The sequence below is a fragment of the Tursiops truncatus genome, chromosome 1 (assembly GCF_011762595.2).
Source record: "Tursiops truncatus isolate mTurTru1 chromosome 1, mTurTru1.mat.Y, whole genome shotgun sequence".
NCBI lineage: Eukaryota > Metazoa > Chordata > Mammalia > Artiodactyla > Delphinidae > Tursiops > Tursiops truncatus.
In genome coordinates, this window is record NC_047034.1 from 123,425,322 (window position 1) to 123,451,993 (window position 26,672).

The 26,672-nt window shown below is 33.8% G+C and overlaps 1 protein-coding gene across 4 annotated transcripts in view; it reads left to right on the top strand.

Annotated features, from left to right (window-relative positions):
• The window catches only part of ANKRD13C (ankyrin repeat domain 13C), an 80,638-nt gene that overhangs the window by 33,740 nt on the left and 20,226 nt on the right, over nucleotides 1-26,672 (top strand). For 2 of the 4 annotated variants that reach the window (XM_019919843.3, XM_019919842.3), the window contains 7 exons: nucleotides 19-123; nucleotides 5,646-5,731; nucleotides 6,909-6,954; nucleotides 11,359-11,425; nucleotides 15,579-15,723; nucleotides 21,519-21,650; nucleotides 24,803-24,964. In XM_019919843.3, the coding sequence (XP_019775402.1) occupies nucleotides 19-123; nucleotides 5,646-5,731; nucleotides 6,909-6,954; nucleotides 11,359-11,425; nucleotides 15,579-15,723; nucleotides 21,519-21,650; nucleotides 24,803-24,964 (743 nt within the window). The remainder of the gene's footprint in view (nucleotides 1-18; nucleotides 124-5,645; nucleotides 5,732-6,908; nucleotides 6,955-11,358; nucleotides 11,426-15,578; nucleotides 15,724-21,518; nucleotides 21,651-24,802; nucleotides 24,965-26,672) is intronic. The other 2 variants (XM_073788408.1, XM_073788411.1) reach the window with 1 other exon arrangement.

Sequence of the window (26,672 nt, forward strand, 5' to 3'; positions counted from 1 at the left end):
CACCATTTTATGTTTCAGAATGTGCCCATTTACTTTTGGCTCACAATGCTCCAGTAAAGGTGAAAAATGCTCAGGGATGGAGCCCGCTGGCGGAAGCCATCAGTTATGGAGATAGACAGATGAGTAAGCAATATAAATTACTATTGTTGATATGTATTCTAAAACTATGAAGTGATGCATTTGAGATATTTGTCATTCAGCATAACTTTCCATACTATGAGAAGTTTGCAGTTACTTACAAACTTATATATGAATTATTCATGACTTTATATATATATAATTACTATCTATATTATATATAAATGTACCTAAGTAAAAATATATATAGACATACATTATATTCGTTTCAGTAGTACAACATATTGATTATTTGTATGTATTGTGAAATGATCACCACAATAAATCTAGTTAACATCTATCACCATACATAGTTACAGTACTTCTGTTTTTCTTGTGATGAGAACTTTTAAGATATACTCTTTTACAACTTTCATATATGCAGTACAGTGTTGTTAACTATAGTCAACACGCTGTACGTTGCATCCACATGACTTATTTCTTTTATAACTAGAAGTTGGTACCTTTTGACTCCCTTTATCTGTCTGTTCCCTGCACCCCATCCCTGACCGTTGGTGGCTCCAGTTCTTATCTATACTGAGACCTAGCTGTCTTTTGTCTCTCCAGGACTTACTCATAGTTTATACAGATTTTCATTGTGGTATATTTATGTTAGGGTAGTTTTAGGAATTCTATCAGACTCGGTCTTATTTTTGTAGCACATCAAAAGTTACTTTGGAGGGAAAGAGACAGCAGTCTTTGTTGGTTTGCAGTCTTACCAGGAACTGGCAGTCTTCTTCATTTGGGTCTCAACTTTATATTTCTTTTCCCAACTCGTTAAGTAGATTAACTTCTCTTATATGTTTTCAAAGTGGTCCATTATTTTCCTTTGCAGCACTCAGCACACTTCTAAATAACTGTTCAATGTCTTTTCCCTACACTGTATCCTGATGGTATAATCTTTGTGAGGACTCAAGTCATGAATATGTTTTCTTATTCATCCTTTCATTTCTGGCTCCTAGAACAAAGAAAATTAAAACTGCAAAGAAAATTTGAGATTAATGGAGAATTAACATTTTTCTGAAAAGTATTATATTAAGATTTTTATTTACTATAACTCTATAGTAACTCTTTTAAACTATAAAGTTTAAAAAAACTTTAAAATATTTTTTTCTTTTAAGAAAGTAATAACATTTGTTGTAGAAAATTAGGAAATTATTGAAGAACAAAAGGAAATAATTTCACCCAGAGAGTTATTATATTTTCTTCTAGTTTCTTTTTCTAGTCATGTTACTTTCCTATTTAAAACCCTTTAAAAATTCTTATTCTTAAGATGAAGACGAATATCTCTAACTTGGTTTATAAGATCTAGTATGATAATGTCAGTTTTTAATCTCCATCCTTATCTTGTTCTTTCCACATGGTTTCTGTATGTCAGCTCTGCTGGCTTTTCAGTTTCTTATATTCACACATCCTTCCCCTTCTGCCCCAGCTCCTCATAATTCTTCAGATCTCAGTTCAAGTACAAGGAAGCTTTCTCTGCCCGTATACTATGCCAGAATTCTACCTGTCACTTTCATTAGGCAGTAAGCTTCATTTAGAGTAGGGATTGTCTGTTTGTCTCTTAAGTACATATCAGGTGCATTGGAAACATAGTAGGAATGTGCAATTAGCTTTGACATTGAGGAACTCATCTTAGTTGGGGGAGAGAAACCAATGAATATTCTGCAGTATTCTGAAGTATTCACAAAGTATAGAGGAAAAAAGATGAGGGAGAAAGTAATTTCAGTTTTGGCAAGGTGTTTGGTTTATTTAAGCTGAGTCTCAAAGGATTTTAGGAGTTAATAATTAGGTGGGTAAGGACATTCTAGCCTATGACAGCAGAATATATATAAAGCATGGAAATGTAAAGAACAAGGCACGTTTTAGGGAACAATGTATATTTCAGTGTGGCTCCCTAAATTAGGCTACACGGCAACCATGGGTGAAGGGGTGAAGTGTAGTTTTGAGAGATGAAGTTTGATGGTAAAGGAGCCACACTGACTGAGATGTGCTTTTCAAGGTTTTAATCTCAACCTCCAGTCACTGTAAAACCTCAGAAGACTTTAAAGCAGGAATTGACATTATTAGATAAGCCTGAAGACTGTTTAATTGAGTAGGGAGGCAAGAGATTTTTAGAAAAATAATCTTTAGAACAACTATGGTAAACTTGACTTAAAGAAGAGACAGTGTGTTTAGAAAAGTAAGGGATAGATTAGAAAGATAAATGAAGGAATCTACAGTGGTTGATTATCTCTTGGATACTGGTAGTAATGGAAGGATTCAGAGTAATTCCAAAGCCTTTATCATGGATTAATGACTATCTCATTAATTAATTGATATACAGAAAATAGGAAAAAGAACAGTATGTATTTTAATTGATTTGGTGTTAGGTTTGTTGAGTTTGAGTTTTCTGTAGTATATGCAGGTGGAACTGTACAAGTAAGAAGTAGGAGATAATTAGACTGGAGCACAGAAGGAAGTGGAAGGCAGAAGATACACATTTAAGTAATACTTGGAGCAGTAGGGCATAGCTCCAAAAACTTTAGACACAAAAAACTGAAAACTTTACAAGTACTCTATATGGGAGAAGAAGGAAAGAGAAAGTTAAGTTAGTTGTGTTTTTTTGGAGCTCTTCATTTGAGTCTTTGTATGAATTCTGCCTAATATCATCCAAATCCTCTAAAGCTGATTTTATTTTCATTATCAATCACTGTTAATAAGATCCTTACAGTATGGGAGTACAAATATTGACCCTCCCCCCAAATATGATGGTAATTTTGTCTGATTGTGTTTTTTTATATAAATTTATTTATTTTATTTTATTTATTTTTGCCTGCTGTGGGTCTTAGTTGCTGCGGGCAGGCTTTTTCTAGTCGCGGTGACCAGGGGCGACTCTTCGTTGCGGTGCACGGGCTTATTATTGCGGTGGCTTCTCTTGTTGCGGAGCATGGGCTCGAGTCGCGTGGGTTCAGTAGTTGTGGCACACAGGCTCAGTAGTTGTGGCTCGCGGACTCTAGAGTGCAGGCTCAGTAGTTGTGGCGCATGGGCTTAGTTGCTCTGCGGCATGTGGGATCTTCCCGGACCAGCGATCGAACCCATGTCCCCTGCATTGGCAGGTGGATTCTTTTTTTTTTTTTTTACGGTACGCGGGCCTCTCACTGTTGTGACCTCTCCTGTTGCGGAGCACAGGCTCCGAATGCGCAGGCTCAGCGGCCATGGCTCATGGGCCTAGTCACTCTGCGGCATGTGGGATCTTCCCGGACCGGGGCACGAACCCGTGTCCCTTGCATCGGCAGGTGGACTTTCAACCACTGCGCCACCAGGCAAGCCTGGCAGGCGGATTCTTAACCACTGCACTACCAGGGAAGTCCCTGTCTAATTGTGTTCTGAGTGTTCGTTTCTGCTTCCACAAGTGACGTTATTTTTAATGTGAAGTCTCATAGAACAGGAATTTCTTTGCATACATTACTATGCTATATACAGTTGTTGTCACTACGTTTTTAATAATGTTTGGTCATTTTAACATAATTTTCTATTTACTAAATGTCTTCAGTCAATTACAGTATATTTAGTTAATGGAAACTATGTGACTTCTGCTTTTCATTGATATCTTTTCTATTTAGGAAATTAATTCTTTTTGTTCTTTATGTCAACAGGGGTCTGTTTGAATTTGAAGGCAAGGTAGATTGAATAAACATTTATTAAAGTATTTGCCTTTATAGTGGAGAAGAATTATAAAAAGAATTCTACTACATTTAGGTAATATCGCTTTGATATTAAAGTTAAATTATAATGAACATGAAGGTTAACCAGATTCATATAAATTTGAATCTGTAAAGAACCCTAATGTTTATATAGGTCATTGGTTCTCACACTATTTGGATTTTATAGACCAGAAAAGAATTTTATTAAAGGATTGTTGTAGAGTAGCCGACTTTTTCACTTTAGCATATAAGAACTTTAAAAGTACTTTCTTCTGCGATCACAATTTCATTAAAAAAATAAAAGACACTTTGAAACCAAAAATGAAAGAATAGTCCTTAAATTTTAAAAAAGTGTATAATGTATAAAGAAAAAGAAATCCACCCTGGTACCCAGTTTTTTCATTTGGCTGCATATCACTGGAAACTTGAACAGTTGGCCACTGAAATGTAGACTTGTGTTTGGGAACTGCTGACCGAGATCACAGGTAGTGTGTAACTGAAACTAGGTCCCGTGTTCCCTGACTTTTAGGTCTCATCCTCTTCTGTCCCAAAAGACCTTTAGTAATTTAAACATTGCTCTTTGACTTTTGGCTTTTAAAAATACATTGGGATTAAAGTTAGACCTGTGGTTAAAAATAAGTGTAGATTCTACTATTTCTCATATTCTTCCCTGAGCTTTTCCTTTTGGCCTTTGTGGACAAAACAAATCTGATTTAATAAGCTTTTATTACTGTCTTCTTTCCACATTATTTTTCCCCCAACCTTATACTTTCCTTATACTTCTGTATTCCATATAAGACGTTAAGTAGTTTATAAGAGTGCATACTGTAAAATAGTAAAAATAATAGTATTTTTATTTGTTTGTATGTATACATATGTATATGAAAACAGGACCAGGAGGAAATCAGCATGTAATTGATGTATACATTTTACCCCCCTCTGTACATTTTTTCATCTTATTTCATTCAAGGCTAATATTTTCCCTTATTTCAATAAATGTTAGGGATTGATTGATTTTGCTAGTTAATTTTAGACCTTTATTCTAATAAACAAAACTTATACTTACCTACTTGCAGGCACAGTAGTAAGCAATTTATATAGAGCCTCTATAGTAACTCCATGTAGCAGATTTCACTTTATTCTTAATTGACATATGAAAAAAAGAAACTGAAGTTTAGGGAAATTAAGTAAGTGTTCCATGCTTATACAGCTAATAAGTAGTAATGCTGTGGTTTGCGCTTAGGCAGTTTGTCTAAATCTCCATCTCTTAACTGTTGAGAAGACGCTCTGGGGGGTTTCAGGTTTTATTAGAGTCAAAAGTTCTTTTCACAGATAGAGTAGGATTCATTTTAGTATTTTTTATGCTATGTTGGTGGTATGTGAGAGTACAGCCTCAAGTGAAAGAAGAACAGATGCAACTGGTAACAATTGCAGATAATTACATTTTTAGAAAAATAATGTCCAGTGGGATTTTTGAGATCTATCTTTGAGATCATCTTTTAGATCAGTGTTGACAACAGGACACTGCATCATCTGACTGAGATTGGTAATCTTGACTCAGTCAGATAAAGCCTACTGATGATTAAAAACTAGCAAAACTAGTATGAATAAGTTGATGTCGAGGTATCTGTTTTCAATTTTCCTTGAGGATCTTAACAGTTTTGCTAAAGGTATTTTCTAACTTATTCACAATATCTATATTATATCTCTGTGTAATAAGCCAGTGGTGTTTCCTAGCATGGTGAAATTGTTTTTCATAAATTTTTTATTGAGGCGTAATTGGCAAACTAGCATGGTGAAATTTATTTTAAATTAAAAAATTTTTTTTAATTTAAATTTTAGTTACAGCTCTTTTAAGGAAGCTTAAGCAGCAATCCAGGGAAAGTGTTGAAGAAAAACGACCTCGATTATTAAAAGCCCTGAAAGAGGTAGGCTAAATTTCTTTGCTGATTTTGCCCTAAAGGGTAATTGCAAGTATACTTCTAAGCATTTTAAAAATACAGTTTAATTTCTCACTAATTATTAAGGGTCAAGAAATGGTAAAAATCCTGCTTCAATTAAGCAATAATGACATTACAAAATACTCTGATTATGATGTGTAATCTTATGGGAAGCATTATTTGCTTTGATCTTAGAAGGCAGATAAAGAATTATTGCGTTCAGTAAATTAGGTAAGAGCTCTAAGAAAAATGGAGGTAAGTCATAATTAATGGCAGTAGTTTTCCTTTGTCCTTTGGATTGAAAGATTTTCTATGAGCTGAAGTGCTACTGCCTTAGGAGCAGTTTGCATTTTCTTTATGTAACAAAACTCTTTTTGTCTGTCCTACTTCATGATGGTAAGAGCTGGGTGTGCTGGCACAGAAAGGGAGAGAGTTTTGTTTTCTGTTGTTTTTTCCTCTGTATTTTGGATGCGTGAAAGAACTGTGGGAGAAAGATATATCATCATGACTATGTCTTCTTTTAGGTATGCTTTGTTTTTGAAATCTCAAGGGATAAATTTTTTTGACAATATTTGATTAATAGTTCCTTGAACAGTTATAGTCTTTGATGTTTAGCTTCTAATTTGTGAAATAAAAACGTTCTCTATAGATCTCATATGATGACATATTATTTCAAATTTAGTAAACCTATCACTTTATAGAAAAAAAGTTTGTATTGCAGTGGGTGATTTTATTAGACCATTATGAGCCTACACAATAATCATTTTGGAAGTTACTATTTTTTTTTATAACACTTCTAAAGTTATTAAGTATTTTTACAATACTACTTATTGTTATGCGAAATGGAATATTTATTGATGCAAATTTAAATGCCTGTCAGTTTCAGATATGTTCTTATGTGATTAAAACGTTCTTGTAAAATCTAGAGTGGTGTGAGTTTTCCTTTGTAGATATGTGTAGTAATGTCTGCTATTGTAATGTAATTTTAAGTAATAACCATATATATTTTTTGGTTCTTTCTCCAACTCCATACATTGAAATTATTTCCTATTCCTGTCTATAGACCTTTAATGATAACAGATTTTTTTAAAGCAAAATATTAAGTAGGTATAAGGGCTGTTAATGAAGGTGTGCATTCAATAATTATTCATATTTCATTTCTCAGCTAGGTGACTTTTATTTAGAACTTCACTGGGATTTTCAAAGCTGGGGTAAGAGTGTGCTATATTTTACTTTAAAATATGTACATATGCAGAAATGCAAGTGCAAAAATAACTATTATATAGAAATGTTAACATAACAAATATTACCCTAAGGAAATTAAAATATTTTTCATCATGTTGAATGTAATGGTTATAAAGCCCTATAGTAATACTTAATTATCCTAACCTGATTAGTAACTTTCATAATTATTATTTTTAAGATTAAAAATTCTCTTTTTTTTAAATAAAATGCTGGTTCAAATATTATAATAATTTAATATAAGGAATTTTCAGAGGGAAGAGAAGAATAATTATGGGATTATTAGATTACTGAATTTAGGGAAGTTTGACATATAGTATTTAGATCCCTGAATGTGAAGAATTTGGTTAACATTAATTGATTTTGTATGTTTTGTCATCTTTCAATCACATTTGCTGCTTTTATTGCATACTTTATAGCCACTGTTTTAACATACTATTTGGTTGCACACTCTTCCACTTATTTATGAAAGACGTTAATTCCTAGATATTTTACAGTCATTTATTGATTTACCTTGGCAAGGTAAGTTTTCTCTCCTCCCCATTTTAAACATGAGTCTACTTAGGGAGAAAACTTTGGTGTCCAAATAGGAAGTTTGATCCTAGTGACCTTTACTTTACTAAGTAAACAACTATCCAAACCACTAACTTTTGGGTTAAATATTTTTTTAATGTAATCTATATATAGGTTTGAATATAGTATGCTTATGTGTGTTTTTTAAAGCATCTTAATTAATCTTTATGATATTAAGGATATTTGAATGCTTATTATCACCAAAATAATCATAAAAATAGATCATAATCATAAAAATAAATCAGATATTGATAACTCTAGAAACCACTGTTAATGTTTCATATGAATATTTCAAACTCTTTTCAATGCTTACAAACGTGTGTGTATGTACATATATATAAATATAAATGTATATGTGTATATGTATCCTCAGCATTAGTTTTTTTTAATGGGATCATACTATTATATCATTATGCATTTTGTCACGTTTACTTAATATATCATAGGTATCTCACATTTTAGTTCATGAGGAAGTACTTCATTTTTTTTTTAACAGCTGCATAATACTGTACAGCATGGGTGATTAAGGTTTTTCTAGTGTTTAATCTCTAAATGTAAAATTTTAATCCCTAAATATAATCAGTTTTTTCTAACATTGTTAACAACTGTAGTTCATCAGGCTAGTTTTGGCTCCATCAAAATCACACATGAGGGAGTTCCCTGGTGGCCTAGTGGTTAGGACTCTGGACTTTCACTGCTGTGTCCTGGGTTCAATCCCTGACTGGGGAACTGAGATCCTACAAGCCTCATGTCACAGCCAAAAAAAAAAGATCACACATGATTTTGTTTTGTTAACTCTCGTAGTCCTTTATGCTCTATAAATTATTCAGAAGTCCCAGTGTTCTAGAATACTGAGAGAAAAAAAGGTTTGTAATAGCACTGTATAATAAAAGAGGTCTAAGTTAGATTGGTCTAAAGCCTGAGTACTGTTTTTTCACACGGTTTTTTTCTGTCTGTAAAGACCCCAGTCATTCTTGGCGATCCTAAACTGAGGTTGTCCCTTGAGTGTACTGGCTCTTTAATTGATTGTCTTAGTAGTTGTTAGTGGTTTGAATTCTAAGATAGTCACTTTATGTTGCTGAGCAAAATGTTCTAAAATATTTTAAAAGTGACATTTCAGTTACATGAAGAAATAGAAATGGATGTAATTACTCCAGAAATTGTGCATATGATCTGTAGTTATAAACACATTATAAATGTTGCATAATCAAGTTCATTATGCAACCACTGAGGTACTTGTTTAAAGTATTGCTTCTTTGAGAACTTGACTTTGATGCAAAAAAATCAGCCCATCTGTTTCATTGTTGATAAAGGTTTTTACTGATTTCATGTCAAATTATTAGCACCTGATGGTTAGATGTCATCTATAATTTTAAAAACTAAACTCATTGGCTAGATTTAGCTTAGACACTTTGGATTAAAAAAATTGGATAATCTCTATTATTAGATTTGATTATCAAGCTTTTTTCCAGAGTTTAGGCATGGTTCCTCCCCTTGTTAAAGCCCCTAATATTTAAAAAAAAAAAAAAAGCAACCTAGAAATAAGAGGAAGTTAAGAAATATTGAGGTCCGGCGTTAAGTTTAATTTAGAGGTTGTGGAGCTCACAAACTCTACTCTTTCTCCTTCAGTATTTGGCTGAAAATAGCCTCAGACTTGGTTAATAGCAAGTCTGGAGGTGACTGAATTATTCCAGCTTGAGTTTTTAGGTATGGAAAAGCTTTAAATTGGAATCAGAAGTACTGGCTCCTAACTGTTTGACATGGCAAATCACATAACTTTCCTGAGTTTCAGTTTCTTCATTTTAAAAATGGGGATAATAATAACTGCCCCACCTATTTCAAGCCTTTGTTTTGGTGTAGATGAAATGAAATCATGTTTTTGAAGGAAGCCCTTCAGATACTGTAAAGTGTTAAATAATTTTATAATCACTACAAATTTAACATTATGTGTATATAGCATGTTTCAACAGAAAAACTAATAGTTTTTTTTCTTTATCTCATAATCTACAGAATATCCATCTTGTATTTGGGACTGTTTTTTGCATATTATAGATGGAAAACATTCAACCTAGGAACTCTTCTTAAAATCAGGGAGTAAGTGATAGCAAAACCAAAATTAAAATTTTGAGACTTTCCATTTTTCAGTTCAGAGGATTATGCTGCCTTTGGAGTACTGTGTTAGACTCTCAGATTATGCTGAGGTAACTTAAGATACAGACAGCCTAATTGTTCAGTTTACATTGGGGAAGAAAAAGTCATCACAGAATTGGGAAAATGAAAATTGCTTTATTTTTGGAATGCATTAAAATCTTTTTTTCTCAATGATATCTTTTTTTTTTTAACTTTTGCTTTTCAAACCCTAAGCTTCTTAATTTTTTTCTACATTCCCCTCTTCCTCCTTTTCTGATTTTTGATAAATGGGTATTGGTATGTGATTCTAAGTTTTGTTTTTATAGGTTACCGTACTACTTCAAAAGATGTAATAAGTTAAATTCAAATTGTTAGGATGCTGTCTTCTTGTAATCGTCTTTTTCATGCTACACCAAATATTTAAGGACAGAAAAACTGGATCTCAATAAGCATGAAAGAGGCGCTTTGATCATTTACGTAGATTTATGCCATTATTAATCTTCTTAACTTCTGTTGTTTCATATAAGGAAAAGTTTTATTGGAAAATGATTTCTTATGTTCTTTGACCAGGGTAACTCTTAGTTGATATTCCCTCTGGGCAGTAAAATTTTCTTGCTTTTATAAAATAAGTCTAGAAAACTGTCTTCAATGCTGGAAATCATTTTGGATTAAATGACCTCTAAGGATTTAAAAAAGACATTTTTATATTTGGTATACCTTTAATGTTAGTGAGCAAATATTGATGCTTTTGAAAAAGTTAACTAAAAAACTAGCCCTTAATTTTCTCCAAAGTCTTTGTTTCTTTCTAACCCAGGTTGATTTATCACCCATTTTTAAAACACAGAGTTTTGTAAAATATACATATAATATATCTTACATAGATACACACACCCACGTACATACACATGTACATGTGATGTAATCTTTAATTTCAAGAATTTTGAGTTTCACATTTTTTTCTTTTTTTGGTATGTGGTAGTTTAATTATATAGCCTGTTATGTAGATTTATTTATCCATAGAATAACTTATATTTCCTCAAAATATAGCCGATAATAAATAATAAAAAAACTATGAGAATATAGCTTGTGATATGAATGTAAGCAACACTGGAATGTAGAAATCTATAAGTCAATAGTATGATTGCATTTTATGGATTTTGAAACTGAGCTACAGTGAGCTTAAGTAACCAACATATTTGGGATTCAGACTCAAATTCGACTATCTAGCTCTAAAAGTGTCTTTTTCTATTACACATATTACTTTTCTGATATTTAATCCAATTATATTTAGAGGATCAGATGGAATCCAGGCTTATCTGGTTACCCATTCAGGAGGGTTTAGTTACCACAGGGCATCGTTTTCTAACTTACAGTAATATCCTACAATATATACCCAAGAGTGGCATTATATCAACTCTGCTACTCTTACATGTGTTTGGTGGGTGGTGGTGGTGAACTATACAGCAATTACAATTAAATAGTAGGTATTTGAAGTTCCTCAAAATTGCTTTGTATATTATTTTTAAGTGGAAAATACTATTTTAAAGGAAATTATTACCATTTTGGTGAAATAGTAAAATGTTTACATTACTCTTCTTCTAATTAAAAAAATTTGTAATCTCTCTGAACTTCAGGTGGTTATTTTTTGCCTTTTCTTTTTACAAATACAGTGCCTTTACTTTCCCGAATTCTGCCTTCTGATGCATGTAAAATATACAAACAAGGTATCAATATCAGGTAAGGTGATTTGATTTTTTTCTGAGTAACAGATAATTGAGATTTAGAGATAGCTTTTCTTTTTGTAGTAATAGCTTATACTTGGATGTAGTATTTTATAATATGTTGTAATATATTCACAATATTTTATCTCCTTTGAGATACTACAGATAAGGAACCAAAGGCATAAAATCTTGACTAAAACAAAGGTATTATTATTTAACTACAGACTATCTGGAAGGCAAGTAGAGTGAAGATCATGATATAACACTAAGAAGATTTAAGATGGTTATTTCCCTCTTCCTAGCTTTGTAGGGAATAAGGGACACATAAGGAGGACATAACTATTGTCCTGTTTTTCCTCCATCCCTCTCCAACCCTTCCCTCCCCTGTCTACCCATCCATGCTTCTAGCCATTCATCTGTTCAGTCATCTATCAATTCTAGTGAACACTTTAAGGCTAATTTTAATTTTCTTCTGTTTCCTTTTAAAACTAAGATTGATGTTTGGATCTCACAGGGAATCTATTTATTTTATTTCAGGATTTTATCATTATCTCTTTAGCTTTCTGTTAATATAGGTATATTTACAAGTTATATATATCTAAGCTATATATAATGCTGGTGAATATGCCAACTTTTTAGTATATTCATACCTATTAGTATATTTATATATACATAAAATTTTACATGTCTGTATCTTATAAAAATCCAGAATATTAATTTGAATATGTAAGGGTCTAGAACTAGAGATGTCTTAAAAGGTTATCTCATATAAACTCTTCATTTTATAGATTAGAACATTCTGACAAGTGAAGTGATTTTTATGAGCATATTGCAAATTAATCACTGAGCCAGGACCTCTCTGACTTCCTGTCAGATCATATCATGTCACAAGGCAGAAATTTTAAAAAATCAACTCTTTATGAGATTTATTGTTCAATATGTTGAATTATAATGAAGAGATAACCTTTAGATGGAAGTAAGTTCTAGGGTCATTATTCTCCAGCAAAATTCTATTAAGGTAGAAGTTTCTGTGATTTTGTTTTTAAAAATAACCTCCTCAGATGTTTCTGATGATGAAAGTGTTCATGCACATTAAATTCATGGTCATTATAGAAACCTTGGAAAATACAGAAAAGTATAGATTAGAAAACTAGGAAAGGATTTGATAATGATGTAGATTTAATTCAGTAGCCTATTGTTAGCAATATATTATGGTTATTAAAAAATTATCAGTTTAAAAATGCTTAATATAGGTGCTTGCCAAAGTTAGTACATAACTTGGGAGAATAGTATTATCTTCCATGTGCTACTTTAACTAAAGGTTAGTTTTAGTTCTGTTTGATTCTTAAACTTAGGAGAAAAGGAGCTTCTTTCTTTTAAAAAATTGTTTCACATTTATATATGACTTTTAAAAGTAAATGACATGATGCATATTACCTAATAAATATAGATGATAAAAAAACACAAAATGGTTAAGATAGAGACATGAGAATAAGAGGTTGAGAGAGAATAATTGTGTCAAAGAATGTAGTTTAAGGGAAGCTACTGCAGTTTAGCAAGACTGAAACCTGGGACTTACTAGCAGCCGAGGTTGAGGGAGAAATGTGACAGGTTCAAAGTGCTAGTTATCAAACAAAGTTTACTAGATTAATGGAGAAGCTGCATTTTAGGATGTATGACAAAGGTTTTTTGCATAGATGAAGAATTATTTTAAAGAAAAAGAAGTTTGTTAACATTAAATAAAAACTTTCAAATTTAAACATCAGGAGATGATTAGTTCTTTTAAACATCACTTCAAATGAATTTTACTTGTATCTCCTGACAGTTATGTGATAATTTAAAGTATCTTCTTTGGGAATTCCTTGGTGTTCCAGTGGTTAGGACTCCACGCATTCACTGCCAAGGGCACGGGTTCCATCCCTGGTCGGGAAACTAAGATTCTGCAGGCCGTGTGGCCAAAAAAAAAAAAGTATCTTCTTTGTTGTCAAAGAGAAATTAATACTTTAGTAGAAATAGGAAAGTGTGGGCAACTTTATTGTTGAGAATACTAACAAATATTTTCACTGTTAATAATTTTGAGGTTACATATAACCACTGACTAAAATAATCATTGCAAACTTTCCAGTCAGGCTCTTCCTATTTTGAGTAGGCCCTATTTCCTTTTCACTGTTACTTGGGCATTTTTCAAGTTTTTATCTGAAACAGAACGTGTTCTACTCAAATCTTTGCATTTGTATAAAGAATTTTTTGTTCTTCATGGTGAATTACATGGCAAAATTAAAAGTATTTAGGCTTATAAGCTGAAAGCCAAGGACTAGTTAATACATTAAAATATCATTGTGATAAATTATATAAAAAATTATATTATAAATTATATCATTATGATAAATTAGATTTAAGGGCTCAAATGTTGCCAGTGTCAGTCTGTCTTTGTCTCTCTGTACATCTCTTCTCTCACATTTCCTATCCCCACCCCTTGCAACCCACTACTACTCTCACCCAGGATGGGCAAGAAGGGAATGGAGGCAAAAGACTGTTCTGGCCCTTTTCTTCTTTTTTTGGTGGGGTATAGAGTTCCCTGGTAGCTGAAGCTTGGAGTCCAAATAGGCCATGCATGTAAAATGATCTGTTCCTTTTTTGAGACTTCAGTAGCCTGCATCTTATAGAGGTGGAGGATAAGCCCCTTTTACTGGCATTATTTTCTCTTACGCCACATGTACAAGCAATAACAGGATATGTTTAGTAGTACAGGCACCAGTAGTACAGTAGCAGGCTACTGGAAGTGGACCAGGGGCTAGAATTCAACTGTAAAGCAGCAGGTAGTGTTCACTCATATAGGAGTTGGTGACTTGGTTTTCTTTTTAGGACTTCTTATTCGGTTCTGAGGGGTGTGTATATTTTATATGGCTCAGAAAAGAGCCTCTTATACATAGGATAACCATATTTCCCTGTTCACCTCTGTTGTCCTGGTAAAATTATTAACAGTATCACCTTCACCTTTAAAAACTACTAGTTTTGGTGATAAATTATATGTAACCCTAGTTATTCTTTTGCATGCGAAATATGCTCCATTTTTCAGCTTCTCCTACAAAGCCTTGTGCAAGATTGAAGCACTTCAGGGTACTTGTGAACTTTTCCATTCCATTATTCTCCCAAATTTCAGCAAGTAGTGATTTGTAGATTTTATTTGAGACCAACCCACTGGGTCGACCATGCCAGGTCTTAGTTATAATGAGCACAACAAACATACAAGTGTGTGAGTCCATGAATATTTGCCATAGGAACGATCCATAATGTTTTCAGGCTGTGGAGATGTTGGAAAAGAAAATGCTGGGAAAAAGAATGCTAATCTGAATCTGGGAAGTCAAGCAGAAAGGCCAAGAATTTAGAGTAAGTTAAATGGTTTATCGAGTTGAAGGATGAAGCAAGGTTTGGTACCAAGCATAAGCATAGATGCAGATCATAAGGACAAGACTGTGGACACACAGTCCTTAGTCTAAGAATGTGGTCTGTCCATGGCTATACCTCTCTTATATACAGTTGACCTTTGAACAATACCGTTTTGAACTACTTGGGCCCACTTATACGTAGATCTTTTTCAAGAAATACGTACTACAGTACTACATGATCCAAGGTTGGTTGAATCTGAGGATGTGGAGATGTGCATATGGAGGGCCGACTGTAAAGTTACATGTGGAGGGGATGTGGGTCAGCTCCCCAAACCCTGGTGTTCAAGGGTCAGCTGTACTCTGCCGAGCTAGCAACTTGGTCTTGAAAGTATCAGAGAATGTTAGACAGGTCTGCTTTCCTTTTCTGCCCTTCCCCCTTGAAGTAACTTTTATGGAGTAGCTACAGTATAGGAAATGGTAGAGAATAAGGGTACAGTTAGAGAAATGCATCAACAATGGGGAAACAACCTTTTTCTTGCTGGATTAATGAAGTATATATTCAGAAAAATGAAATATAGATAAAATTGAATATATATTTAAATATTCTTTTGGTGTTTTTTAATGAGATATTTTAAATTTAGCTTTTATCTATAAATTTGATTTTGAAATATGGTATTAGCATCTTGGTTTGAGTTTAGAAGGAGCAAAACTTGTTTAATTAATATGAAGTTTTATTGAAATTTTATTTGTCAGAATTTCTCATCTATCCATCTTTCACAGGCTTGACACTACTCTCATAGACTTTACTGACATGAAGTGCCAACGAGGGGATTTAAGCTTCATTTTCAATGGGGATGCGGCACCCTCTGAATCTTTTGTAGTATTAGACAATGAACAAAAAGTTTATCAGCGAATACACCATGAGGTGAGCATGTTGTCTTATCAGTATTCCTGTAAATGGTTTAAAAATGTCTGTGTAGGGATTTCCCCTGTGGTCCAGTGGTTAAGATTCCGCCTTCCAATGCAAGGGGTGAGGGTTCGATCCCTAGTTGGGGAACTAAGATCCCACATGCCACGGGGTGCGGCTAAAAAAATAAAAGAAGTCTGTGTATGCAACCAAGCCTCGGTGTAATTGTTTTAAAAGGCGTAAGGCATAATTGAGATGGTTCATTCCTAAAGCTTTGATTTTCTTACCTCTTGCTTTTTAAAAAAGTTTTATCATCTGTTCTCTATCCTGACTAATCCACTGAGTCTGTTTGCTCTTAATTCACTGATGATCTCCTAGTTAAATAAACCCTAACTTCTCATAGTTCTCATTTGTTGAACCTGTTCTGGCCCTGTCCCCATTTATCTTCCTATCTTAGTTTCTTTTATTGTTGTGAACCATCTCTACCTCTTTAATATGAACACCTCTCTTGGCTTTCTGTCTGTACCGCTTTACTTTTCCCAACTCTTTGGCCACCTTTCTTTTCTCCGTCTTTTCACTCTTAAAGTACAAAATTATACCCCTTCTAAACACCATATCTAAACACCATGTGAATTGCCTTCACAACGACCTTTGAGAGACCATATTCACCATCATCTTATATCTGTTGTTCCCTGAATGCTTATAAACCAAAGAAAAAGCTTTTCTAGTATCTGTATATATCACTGATAGCCTTACAAATGTTTTTAGGTCAATATTTTGTTTTGTCACTGTGGCTTTTATTTTTCACCATTTCCTTTCCTTACGTTTACCACATCTTGTGACCCCTTCCTCAACATCTCTTAGATTAGACCCTCCTACTGTCATATCTGTTGATATTTAGTTACCTTGTATGTGTACTATTGAAATAAATAGTTTCCTAACTGGCACTGAGCAAGGAAGAGTTGGATTCGAAGAGAAGAAAAAAAGACATTCCTTGTGGGGGAAACAGGATGAGTAAAGTCAGGAAAGTAGGACTAAGAATGGTTTATTTGGGAAACAGAAAAGCAATCTATCTGACTGCAGTGAAGGTTTCTCTTACTGAGCATAGGAACATGATTTATGGAAGGCCTTAACAGCCAGATAAAATAATTTAGGATCTGTTATAGTTGGCAATAGAGAGTTATAGATTCTTAAACAAGGGATTGATTTAATCAAAAAGTAATTTAAATGAATTAATCTTATATATAATAGTTTTTTGACTTTTCCTCCTTCCCTCTCTTCCTCAAACATTTTATCAAGGACCTAATAAATGCTAGACACTGCTAGGTGCTATGGATAGTGGCATTGTATTAATAGTATACAGTTTGTCTCCTGGTATCTGCGGGGATTGATTCTAGGAATCCCCAAGGATACCAAAATCCACAGATGCTCAAGTCCCTTATATAAAATGGTGTAGTATTTGCATATAAGCTACACACATCCTCCAATATACTTTAATTCATCTCTAGATTACTTATAATACTTAATACAATGTAAAGCCTAGGTAAATAGTTGTAAATACAGTGTAAATACCTTGTAACTAGTTGCCTGTGTGGCAAATTTAAGTTTTGCTTTCTGGAACTTTCTGGAATTTTTTTTTCTCCAAATATTTTTGATCCCTGGTTGGTTGAATCTGCAGATGCGGAACCTGCAGTTATGGAGGGCAAACTGTATATCAATTACTATCATATATTAAGCATTAAATGCCAGCATACTGGAACTATAAATACTTTAAAGCTCTTTTATTAAATCCTTAAAATAACCTGTCTAAATAGTACCATCTCTATTTTATAGATGAAAATATTGAGGCTTATAAATGTTAAAAGATATCGCTAAGATCACACAGCTAGTATGCAAGATGGATTGGAAAAGGGAGAGAATGGAAGGGGGGAAAATATGTGTTTTTATGGTTATAGGCATACTTCGCTTCATTGCACGTCACAGATATTGCGTTTTTTACAAATTGAAGGTCTGTGGCAACCCTGTGTTGAGCAAGTCTATTGGTGCCATTTTTCCAACAGCATTTGCTTACTTTGTGTCTCTGTGTCACATTTTGGTAATTCTGGAAATATTTTGACTCCTCTACCAGCAAACAGATTATGACTTGCTGAAGGTTCAGATGATGATTAGCATTTTTTAGCAATAAAGTTTTGTGTTTTTTTTTAAATTTATTTTTTGGCTGCTTTGGGTCTTCGTTGCTGTGTGTGGGCTTTCTCTAGTTGCGGCAAGCCAGGGCTACTCTTTGTTGCCAGTGCATGGGCTTCTCATTGCAGTGACTTCTCTTGTTGTGGAGTGCGGTCTCTAGGCGCACGAGCTTCAGTAGTTGTGGCACACGGGCTCAGTAGTTGTGGCTCAACGGGTCTAGAGCACAGGCTCAGTAGTTGTGGCGCACGGGCTTGGTTGCTCTGCAGCATGTGGCATCTTCCTGGACCAGGGATCAAACCTGTGTCCCCTGCATTGGCAGGCAGATCTTAACCACTGTGCCACCAGGGAAGTCCCAGCAATAAAGTATTTTTAAATTAAGGTATGTACCTTGTTTTTTTAAGCATGATGCTATTGCACACTGAACAGACTACAATACAGAGTAAATGATGGTGGTGCCACAGATAGAATTGGGGCATTTGGAAAAGGAAACAGGTTTGGGGTTTTAGATGACCTTCGTATTGGATCTGTTGCTAAAATCAGTGTATTTGTTTCAACCTTCTCTTTATATAGACTTCTCTGAAGTATTTGCTATTATCGGTAACTCAGTTCTTAAAATTTGCATTTCCTTGTGACTTGACCTTGATCATTAGATGTTCTTTTCCCATATCTCCTTCTTACTCTCTTTTGCCTGTTTCCTTTTCTCTGCTCACTTCTTGAATATTGATATGCGCTTGATGTTCTCATTTTTACAAATTGCCAGAATAATCTCTTCCATTCCCACAGCTCTCACTACTTCTTATCAGTTGATAGTTCACAAGTATATATTTGTAACTCAGATCTTCTGAGTGGGGACCTATCTATTTAAATGCCTAATGGATAGCCTGTGTGTCTCCTAGGTACCTCAAAACTTAGCTTATTTAAGACTTAACTCATTATTTTCCCTTTAAGGTGCCCGTTCTCCCATTTTCTTTCCTTTGGTGATTGATATCATTCTCTGTTCAGTGAGAAAAATTGGAGGTTTTTTTTGACATCTTTTCTTGTATTCTCACGTTTCCTAATTAGAGAACGTGTGTGGTTATTCTTGTCTCCCTCATGTCTTATAATTATCCCTTTTTTATTCATGCTGTTATTGCCATAATTTAGGTATTCATTATGTCAACTGGACTGTCACAAAAGTCTCATAAATGATCTTCCTGGCCCCCTTCTTGTCTGCTTTTAAATTATTTCACATATTGGAGATAGGTTGAACATTGAAAACAAATTCATGACATTTGTCTTCCTTAAAGACACTTTAAAAGTTCCCTATTGCCTGAAGAATGAAATCCAAGTTCCTTAGCATGCCATGGTTCCTTCTGTGACCTGGCTTTTGTTCATTTTTCCAGCCTTTTTCTTACCCTGTTATCATAGATACCTTCATGCTGAACTCTTTGCAATTTTTCCCAGGCTATTTAGTGTTTCATTCCTTTGTTCATATTGTTTCCAATTCTGGGGATACCCTTCTTCTTGTACCCTCACCCTGGTGGGGCACCTACTTAGTGTTACTTCCTCATCTGCCAAGTGACCATTGTTTTGATGTTCTCACTAATGTGGTACCATAGAGCTTCTAATGCTGTTTTTGTCTATATGGCTTTCTTCTTTCTTGGGGCTAAGCTTCTCAGAGGTTTGGGGTTCTTTTAGTTGTAGTCTCTGGTACCTAATACAGCATCAGTACATTCTAGTTAGAGTTTGGCAGAATCTTTCTGTAAAGGGAGAGAGTCAGTATTTTAGATATTTAAATATATTTGCAGGTCATATGGTCTCTGTCACAACTGCTCACCTCTGCTGTTATTAACATAAAAGCCACCAGAGACAATATATAAATGAATGAGTATGGCTGTATTCTAATAAAATTTTACTTGAAAAACAGATGGTGGACTGGATTTGACTGCTGGCCACAGTCTGCTGACCCTTATTCTAGACTCTCATATATGTACTAAATAATTCGAATTCTTATGTTTTAAATAACAACAGGATAGCTAACTGGGCAATAGATGAGTTGGAAAGATAGTACTAAAAGAGAAGCCAGAGATTAAGGCTAGTAGTGTAAGTATTAGCTGATGTTATAGTATCAATGAGATCACCAGTGGTCTGGTATTTAGGGTATATGTGTGTGTATTTTATGTCTAAAAGAATACAGAAATGCTAGATTTTGAGCAATAATCCTCAGGGCAGGGAATACTTGTTTTTTATCCTAATATGTATACATAAGTAATAATTGTTCATTAAATGTTTGTTGAGTGAATGTAATTAACAACAGGTCTTTTTCAATGATGTGGTTAGGAGATAGTCTATGATTTACAGAAGAGTTATGTTTCAAAAGTTTATTTGAAATTGGGATGTTTGAAACTTAAGGCAAATTTCTTCATAGGTAGTGTTGTATATAGTGTTGTTCCCAAGCTAGTACATAAAATCCTAATTGATTTGTAATATATTTACATCATGATGGTTAACAGTTCTGTACAGTCTATGCCAGTCAAAATTTCTCTTTAGGAAATTGTGTTCAGAATTAGTTTGGGTTACCAGGAATACATTTTCACCTGTTACAGCCTTAGCATTAATGTCAAGATTTTCTATCCCTCACTTGTAAGGGTGAAGGAAATGGGCTATATCTGGGTGAAAGTTTGTGGTGATGAATAGAAAATGGGCCTCCTGGGAATCTAGAAATCAGGAGGTAGGGAAAATAGAGCCTCTACTTATTGGAAACCTTATGGATGGTTCTCATTCTCCAGTCAACTCTCTAGGTTCTGCCTTTTTTCTCCCTCTTTTCTTCGGATTCTGGGGTCCTAAATATCAGAGAATCTCTCTTGGCCTATTATATTTAGAATAGAGCCTCATCTAATGCCTACTCATTTACTCTTCTGTACCTGGTCTCTTAGTTTTCTGTCCCTGAAACAAGCACAAAGCTTTCTCTTTTAAAAAATAATTATCGATCAATTATTTTATGCCAGCACTGGGGAATATGTTGAAGCAAGGCTGCTAATTGAGTTTGGAAATTATGAGTTGATATTTATGGATTTCTTTTCTTTCTATAAGGTGTATAGAGAAGATCCCATGTGGCCTCCTTTCCTTTTTTCCTTCCTTATCACCTCTCTCCTTTCCTCCTTCCCTTCCTTCCTTCCACTTAAAACTATTGGGAAAGAAAGGCTCATAGTGGTGGGTCTTTAGATTAAAAAGAACTAAAGTAAGATTCATCTATACTTAAAGAAAACAAAACCTTCTTACAGGCATTTTGTCTCAGACGTGTCTACTTAATTCTTAAAGTAATCTTTTACAATTACTCTGCATACTTTGTACTTCTGTAATGGGTAATCTAGTATTGTTTCCATTACATATCTGGAAGAGTGTGAGTACCCTTTTTATGTGTCCTGTATTTTTAGATTCATAATTAGTTATAATTCTAACTTATTTAGTTATATGAAGTTTACACTTCTGTAATTGTTTTTAGAGTAACTAGCACTTCACATTTTTTTAGAATTGGTCCTTTTTGTTTTTTGAAATCTGTAACGTTTTAATTGTTGACATTTTCATGTGTGGCGCTAAAAACCTCTGAAAACCTAGATTCTTATATTTACCTTTTGCCCCCACCCCAGGAATCAGAGATGGAAACAGAAGAAGAGGTTGACATTTTAATGAGTAGTGATATTTACTCTGCAACTTTATCAACCAAATCAATTTCTTTCACGCGTGCCCAAACAGGATGGCTTTTTCGGGAAGATAAAACAGTATGTGCAAATCGAGATTTTTACACTTTAAAAATTGTTTAATATTTAATGTTGTCAAAATAATGTGATGGAAATACAGGTAGAAAGAAGTATCTTACTTACTTGTTTTCAAGTAGTTTATTCTCTTCTCTTTGAACCCAAATAGGGAATTATATTGGTTGGTTACAGAGTTGGAAGATAGGAGAAGCCAGGAGAGAAAGTTTAGTTCATTTGAATTTTATGTTGAAAAATATTCTTGTTGTTTGTTGCCTTGTTATTATACAGGGAACAATGTCTTCACATGGTTCCATTATATTTCTAATGCTTTTTTTCTTAGGAAGACCACAAAGAAGCATATACTTTTAAATTCATTTCTCTGGACCTTTTTTCTTTCTTCTTTTAGAATTTTAAACTATTTACTTACCCAGTATCTGTCCCTCAGTATTCCATATATTTGACTAAAATTAAATAAGCTTACATTTCTACAACACTGTAATTAAATTAAATCTCAGTGGCAGTTTCCCCATTAGTGAATTGTAAATTCTTTCCATAATTCCCATTTCATCTGTCAGCAAGAGGTTATATAATATATAATATTTCAAATATAATATGTTCAAAATATATTCAAACAGTTTTTAGTTGCATGTATGAAGAAGCATCTTATAAAATTTTAAAGTCAAGAATAAGTAACACATTAGGTAAGGGACAAGATTTTAAGAATTCTATTTATCTTTTATTACACACAGTAGAAATGAATATATCCTCATTAGAAAGACAAAAATAGCCTGTAATAGTCAGGGTTCTTTGAGAAACAAAATCAGTAGGAGTTCTGTATCTCTCTGTGTATGTGTATATATCTGCATATAGATGTATATGTACCTATAGACAGAAGGAGAGAAGGGTGAGGGAGAGATTGATTTATTTTAAGGAATTAGCTTGTGTGAATGTAGAGGCTGGTAAGTCTGAAATTTTTAGAGCAGTCTAGCAGCTGGAAATTCAGGGGAGAGTTGATATGGTCTTGAGTTTGAAATCTGCAGGCTAGAATCTCAGGCAGGGTTTCTGTGTTGCAGTCTTGAGGCAGAATTGCTTTTCCTTTGGGAAACCTTAGTCTTTGCTCTTAAGGCCTACATTTGATTGGATATGGCCTTTCCATATTATGGAGGGTAATCTGCTTTACTTCAAGTCTGCTGATGTAAATTTTAATTAATCTAAAAAATGCCTTCATGGAATTCCCTGGTGGTCCAGTGGTTAGGACTCAGTGCTTTCACCACTGTGGCCTGGGTTCAATCCCTCGTTGGGGAACTAAGATCCTGCAAGCTGTACAGCACAGCCAAAAAAAAGAAAAAGCCTTTGTAGCAACATCTAGACTGGTGTTTGATTGAACAGTTGGACATCATAGTCTAGGCAAACTGACATAAAATTAACCACCACACAGTCTTACACATAAAGCTGAAAAATCTCCCTTGACCACTACTCACAATCCCAGAGTCCTTTGCAGAAGGTTATCCAGCTGTATACCCCCCAGACCTTTCTTTATGCTTTATGTACATAAATATCTATTTATGATTGATAGGTTTATTTTTCATAAAGTGTCATTTTATCTATTGTTTTGCAACTTTTTTTCCCCCAATGTCTTAGAAGTGTTTTCAGTAGTATTACTTCATTCTTTTTATCAACTGCATAGTATTCCATAGTATGGATATGTTGTAATTTATTTATCCAGTCTCTTATTTTTGGACATTTAGATGGACACACATTTGTGTCCAGTTTTCTTCCACTATAAAAGATGTTATGTTTACTATCCTTTTACATGCCTTTGCATTGTCTTTTATAGATAGCAAGAAATGGAATGGCTGGATTATGGGGAATATACATTTAAATTTTTTTATTGATATGATTTATTTTTAATAAATGCTTTTTCATTATAAGATTTCAAAAATTGATCATTATCACTTGAGTGTTTCCCAACCACAGAAAAATTCTCACTGTGAGATCTAGGTTCATCAATTTTCCTCTCTAAGCCTATTTGGCAACAAGTACCATGATAGGATTCCCAGTTGTGAGATCCTACATTGCAATCCATTTGTTGGCTTGAAGTCTTATTTGTTTGTACTCTGTTCTTCTGGACAGCATTAGAAGGATCACTTCAAGAGAAGATAAAAATTGAAGCTGCTGTTCATCTAGTGCTACTGCTAAGCAGCTCAAAGCTCTTGAAGAGTGTCTAGGTGATCTTCTTAAGTCTTTGACAGGTAAGGAGGGAGTCAGTAATGCTTATGGTTCCCATTTTGTAGGTAGAAACAGGTACAGAATGCCTTGCTTTCTAATGACTGGTAAGGAAGCCACCAAAAGCAAGGTGGAAATGGAAACAACAATAAACACTTAGTTTTGGAATGCCAGAAAACAGCAGCAAGAGGAGAGCAAGTGATCTGCATGCAGGTAGAAATGGGAAGCTTATTTTCAGTAGTTACTGATCATGTTTTCTGAGGTAAGTTATTTCAAACTCTGACCACCTGTGGGTCTGGAAAAAGGTGAAGGTTAATGTTGAAGGAGCCCTCTTTTCTTGATGTCCTTTTAATCCATTTGAGTTTCCCTATCCCCAATCCATAATATAAATACATAATTATATTGATGAGCAAAACTACTTGGTTGTTCTCCCACTGTTGAAAGAAGCAAGCAACTGTAATTTGAAGTTTGGGCCTGTTAGAGAATACTGGAACAGGTAATTAATTTTAGTTGTACTAGAAATTTTTATTTCTTTTTATTCCATTTTTTTCTATCTATAAAATGGGAACATTAATTATCCCTGACCCCTCCTTGTAACTCATGATATTTGACTATTAGCTAAATTAAGTTGTCAGATAGTTTTGTGCTACTTGGGAGTAGATTCTAAAGGAATACTATGTGTTGTTTTTACTTACACTTAATTCATTTGCAGATTAACTACCATACATCTTGTGTGTTTTAAATTTTCCTTTACAAATTTGAAATGTGTAATTTTATGTATTTTTTAGCTTAATAGAATGTATAAGATAATTTGATAATTTCAAGTACCAGAGGAATATTTTATTTACATCTAAATGTTATATGTTTATGAAGAAACTGTGTATTACTTCAAAATTTTAAAAAAATCTAAGATAAACTTTATTATTTTGAAATATTTGATTTTGCTTTAGGAAAGGGTAGGAAACTTTTTGGCCGACTTTTATCTGGTGAATGGACTTGTTTTAGAATCAAGAAAAAGAAGAGAACATCTCAGTGAAGAAGATATTCTTCGAAATAAAGCCATTATGGAGAGTTTGAGTAAAGGTGGAAACATAATGGAGCAGAATTTTGAGGTATAACTTTTACTTTTCTTAATTTATAATGTTCTAAAGAGAGAGGGGGTAGACTTCATTCCTGGCATTCAGTGAGTTTATATAAGTATGCTCATAGGTTTTGTTTACCATGTATCACCTTTTATTTTTCTGTGATACAGTCTTTGGTGATTTTTTGTGAACCTGTTCTTGATCTTTGAGTCTTCACTAATAAATAGATTAAAATAGTTTTGTAAGCATAAAACCTGGTGTTAATTTTTAATCCATGTCCCTTTGCATATATATATATATTTTTTTTTTTTCCTACTTCACCAACTGAAATCTGCTGCTGCTGTGAAGACCTGGCTAAAAATCTACCTACTTTATGAAGTCATTTCTAGCCTATACCTTCCCATAATTTTTTTATTCAGCATGTATTTATTGAAAACATGGTACATGCAAAGAATTGTGTGACAGTAGGAAAAGGGGAGGGAAATCATGGAACTACATAGCTATATGAGACAAGGTAACTTGGCTCTATAATCTTATTTCCCTAGTAAGATGAATTGGAGGGTTTCTTAAATTTTTTTTTATTTTAACAATTTTAGACTTTAAAACCAGAAAAAAAATGATTCCCAAATGTTAACATTTTACTACATTTTTTATAGCAGTGTTTTCTAGGATTGGGACCCTTTAGTGGATTATGAATTCAATTTGTGGGCTGTGACCCCCACTTTTTTTTTTTTGAAGTAGAATCTAAATTCAGATAATAAGGAAAAACTAGAGCACATAGTATGGGTCCTTATTACTTTATGAAACAATAGTGTTGGGGTGTATGTTGTGTCTACTTGCATATGTGTGACTGCTGGGTTATAGTGTAAAATGTGAGTCACAGTCAGAAAAAGATGAAAGGCTACTATGTGGAGACTTGCATTCCTTGAATGTTTAGCCTCTCCCCTATGGTATTGTGCCAGATTGCATTTTCAGGATAGACAAACTTTTCAGAATAGTATGCCAGGTCTCAACTAATTCATGGTGATACCGTGTGTGCCAGCAAATTTATCTTAATGTTTAGAAAGTTTATGTGTTGAGTGAATCAACCATAGTTTAGTTAAGTGAGTATAGGATGTAAAGTGCTTAAGAAGCCACATTAAATGTTTAAGTTAAAATTGTGATCCAGTTTAGTGTGATCGTGTCCCCTTCCTGCCAGATCCTCTTTGCAGTCCTCATTTTTCTTTTGTCCTTGGGTTAGAGCCTCACTAGACTTTATTTTCCAGAAGCCTCCTGGTATTTGCTGATCTCTCCATCAGTAGGAGGTAATAGGATGTGATATGCTCAGGAAATAGAAATGGAGATGGATTGAAGAGAGGGAATGATGAGCCTAATCTTTTGACAAAGCTGTTACCCTTTCCCATTGTTAACCAGACATAAAGAACATTTCTTTGGACTATAATGTGATTTAAATTTTATAACAGTTCTTTTTTAAAAAATGATTTTGTTGTGGTGGTGCTTATTGCTACCTTTGTTTAATTTTGGCAGCAAACCATTTTGGGATGAGTACACAAATTTATTTTCTTTAGGGCAGAGGTTGTAACTTGATGCACTTGAATTGGTAAAGGGGTCTTTAAATGACATTTTAATCACGTATAGTTTGGCATGTTGAAATTAAAACATAGTTTAATCCCAGATGTCTATATAATAAAACAAAATAATATGAATTAAATAATTAAGCTTCTGACTTCTGATCAGA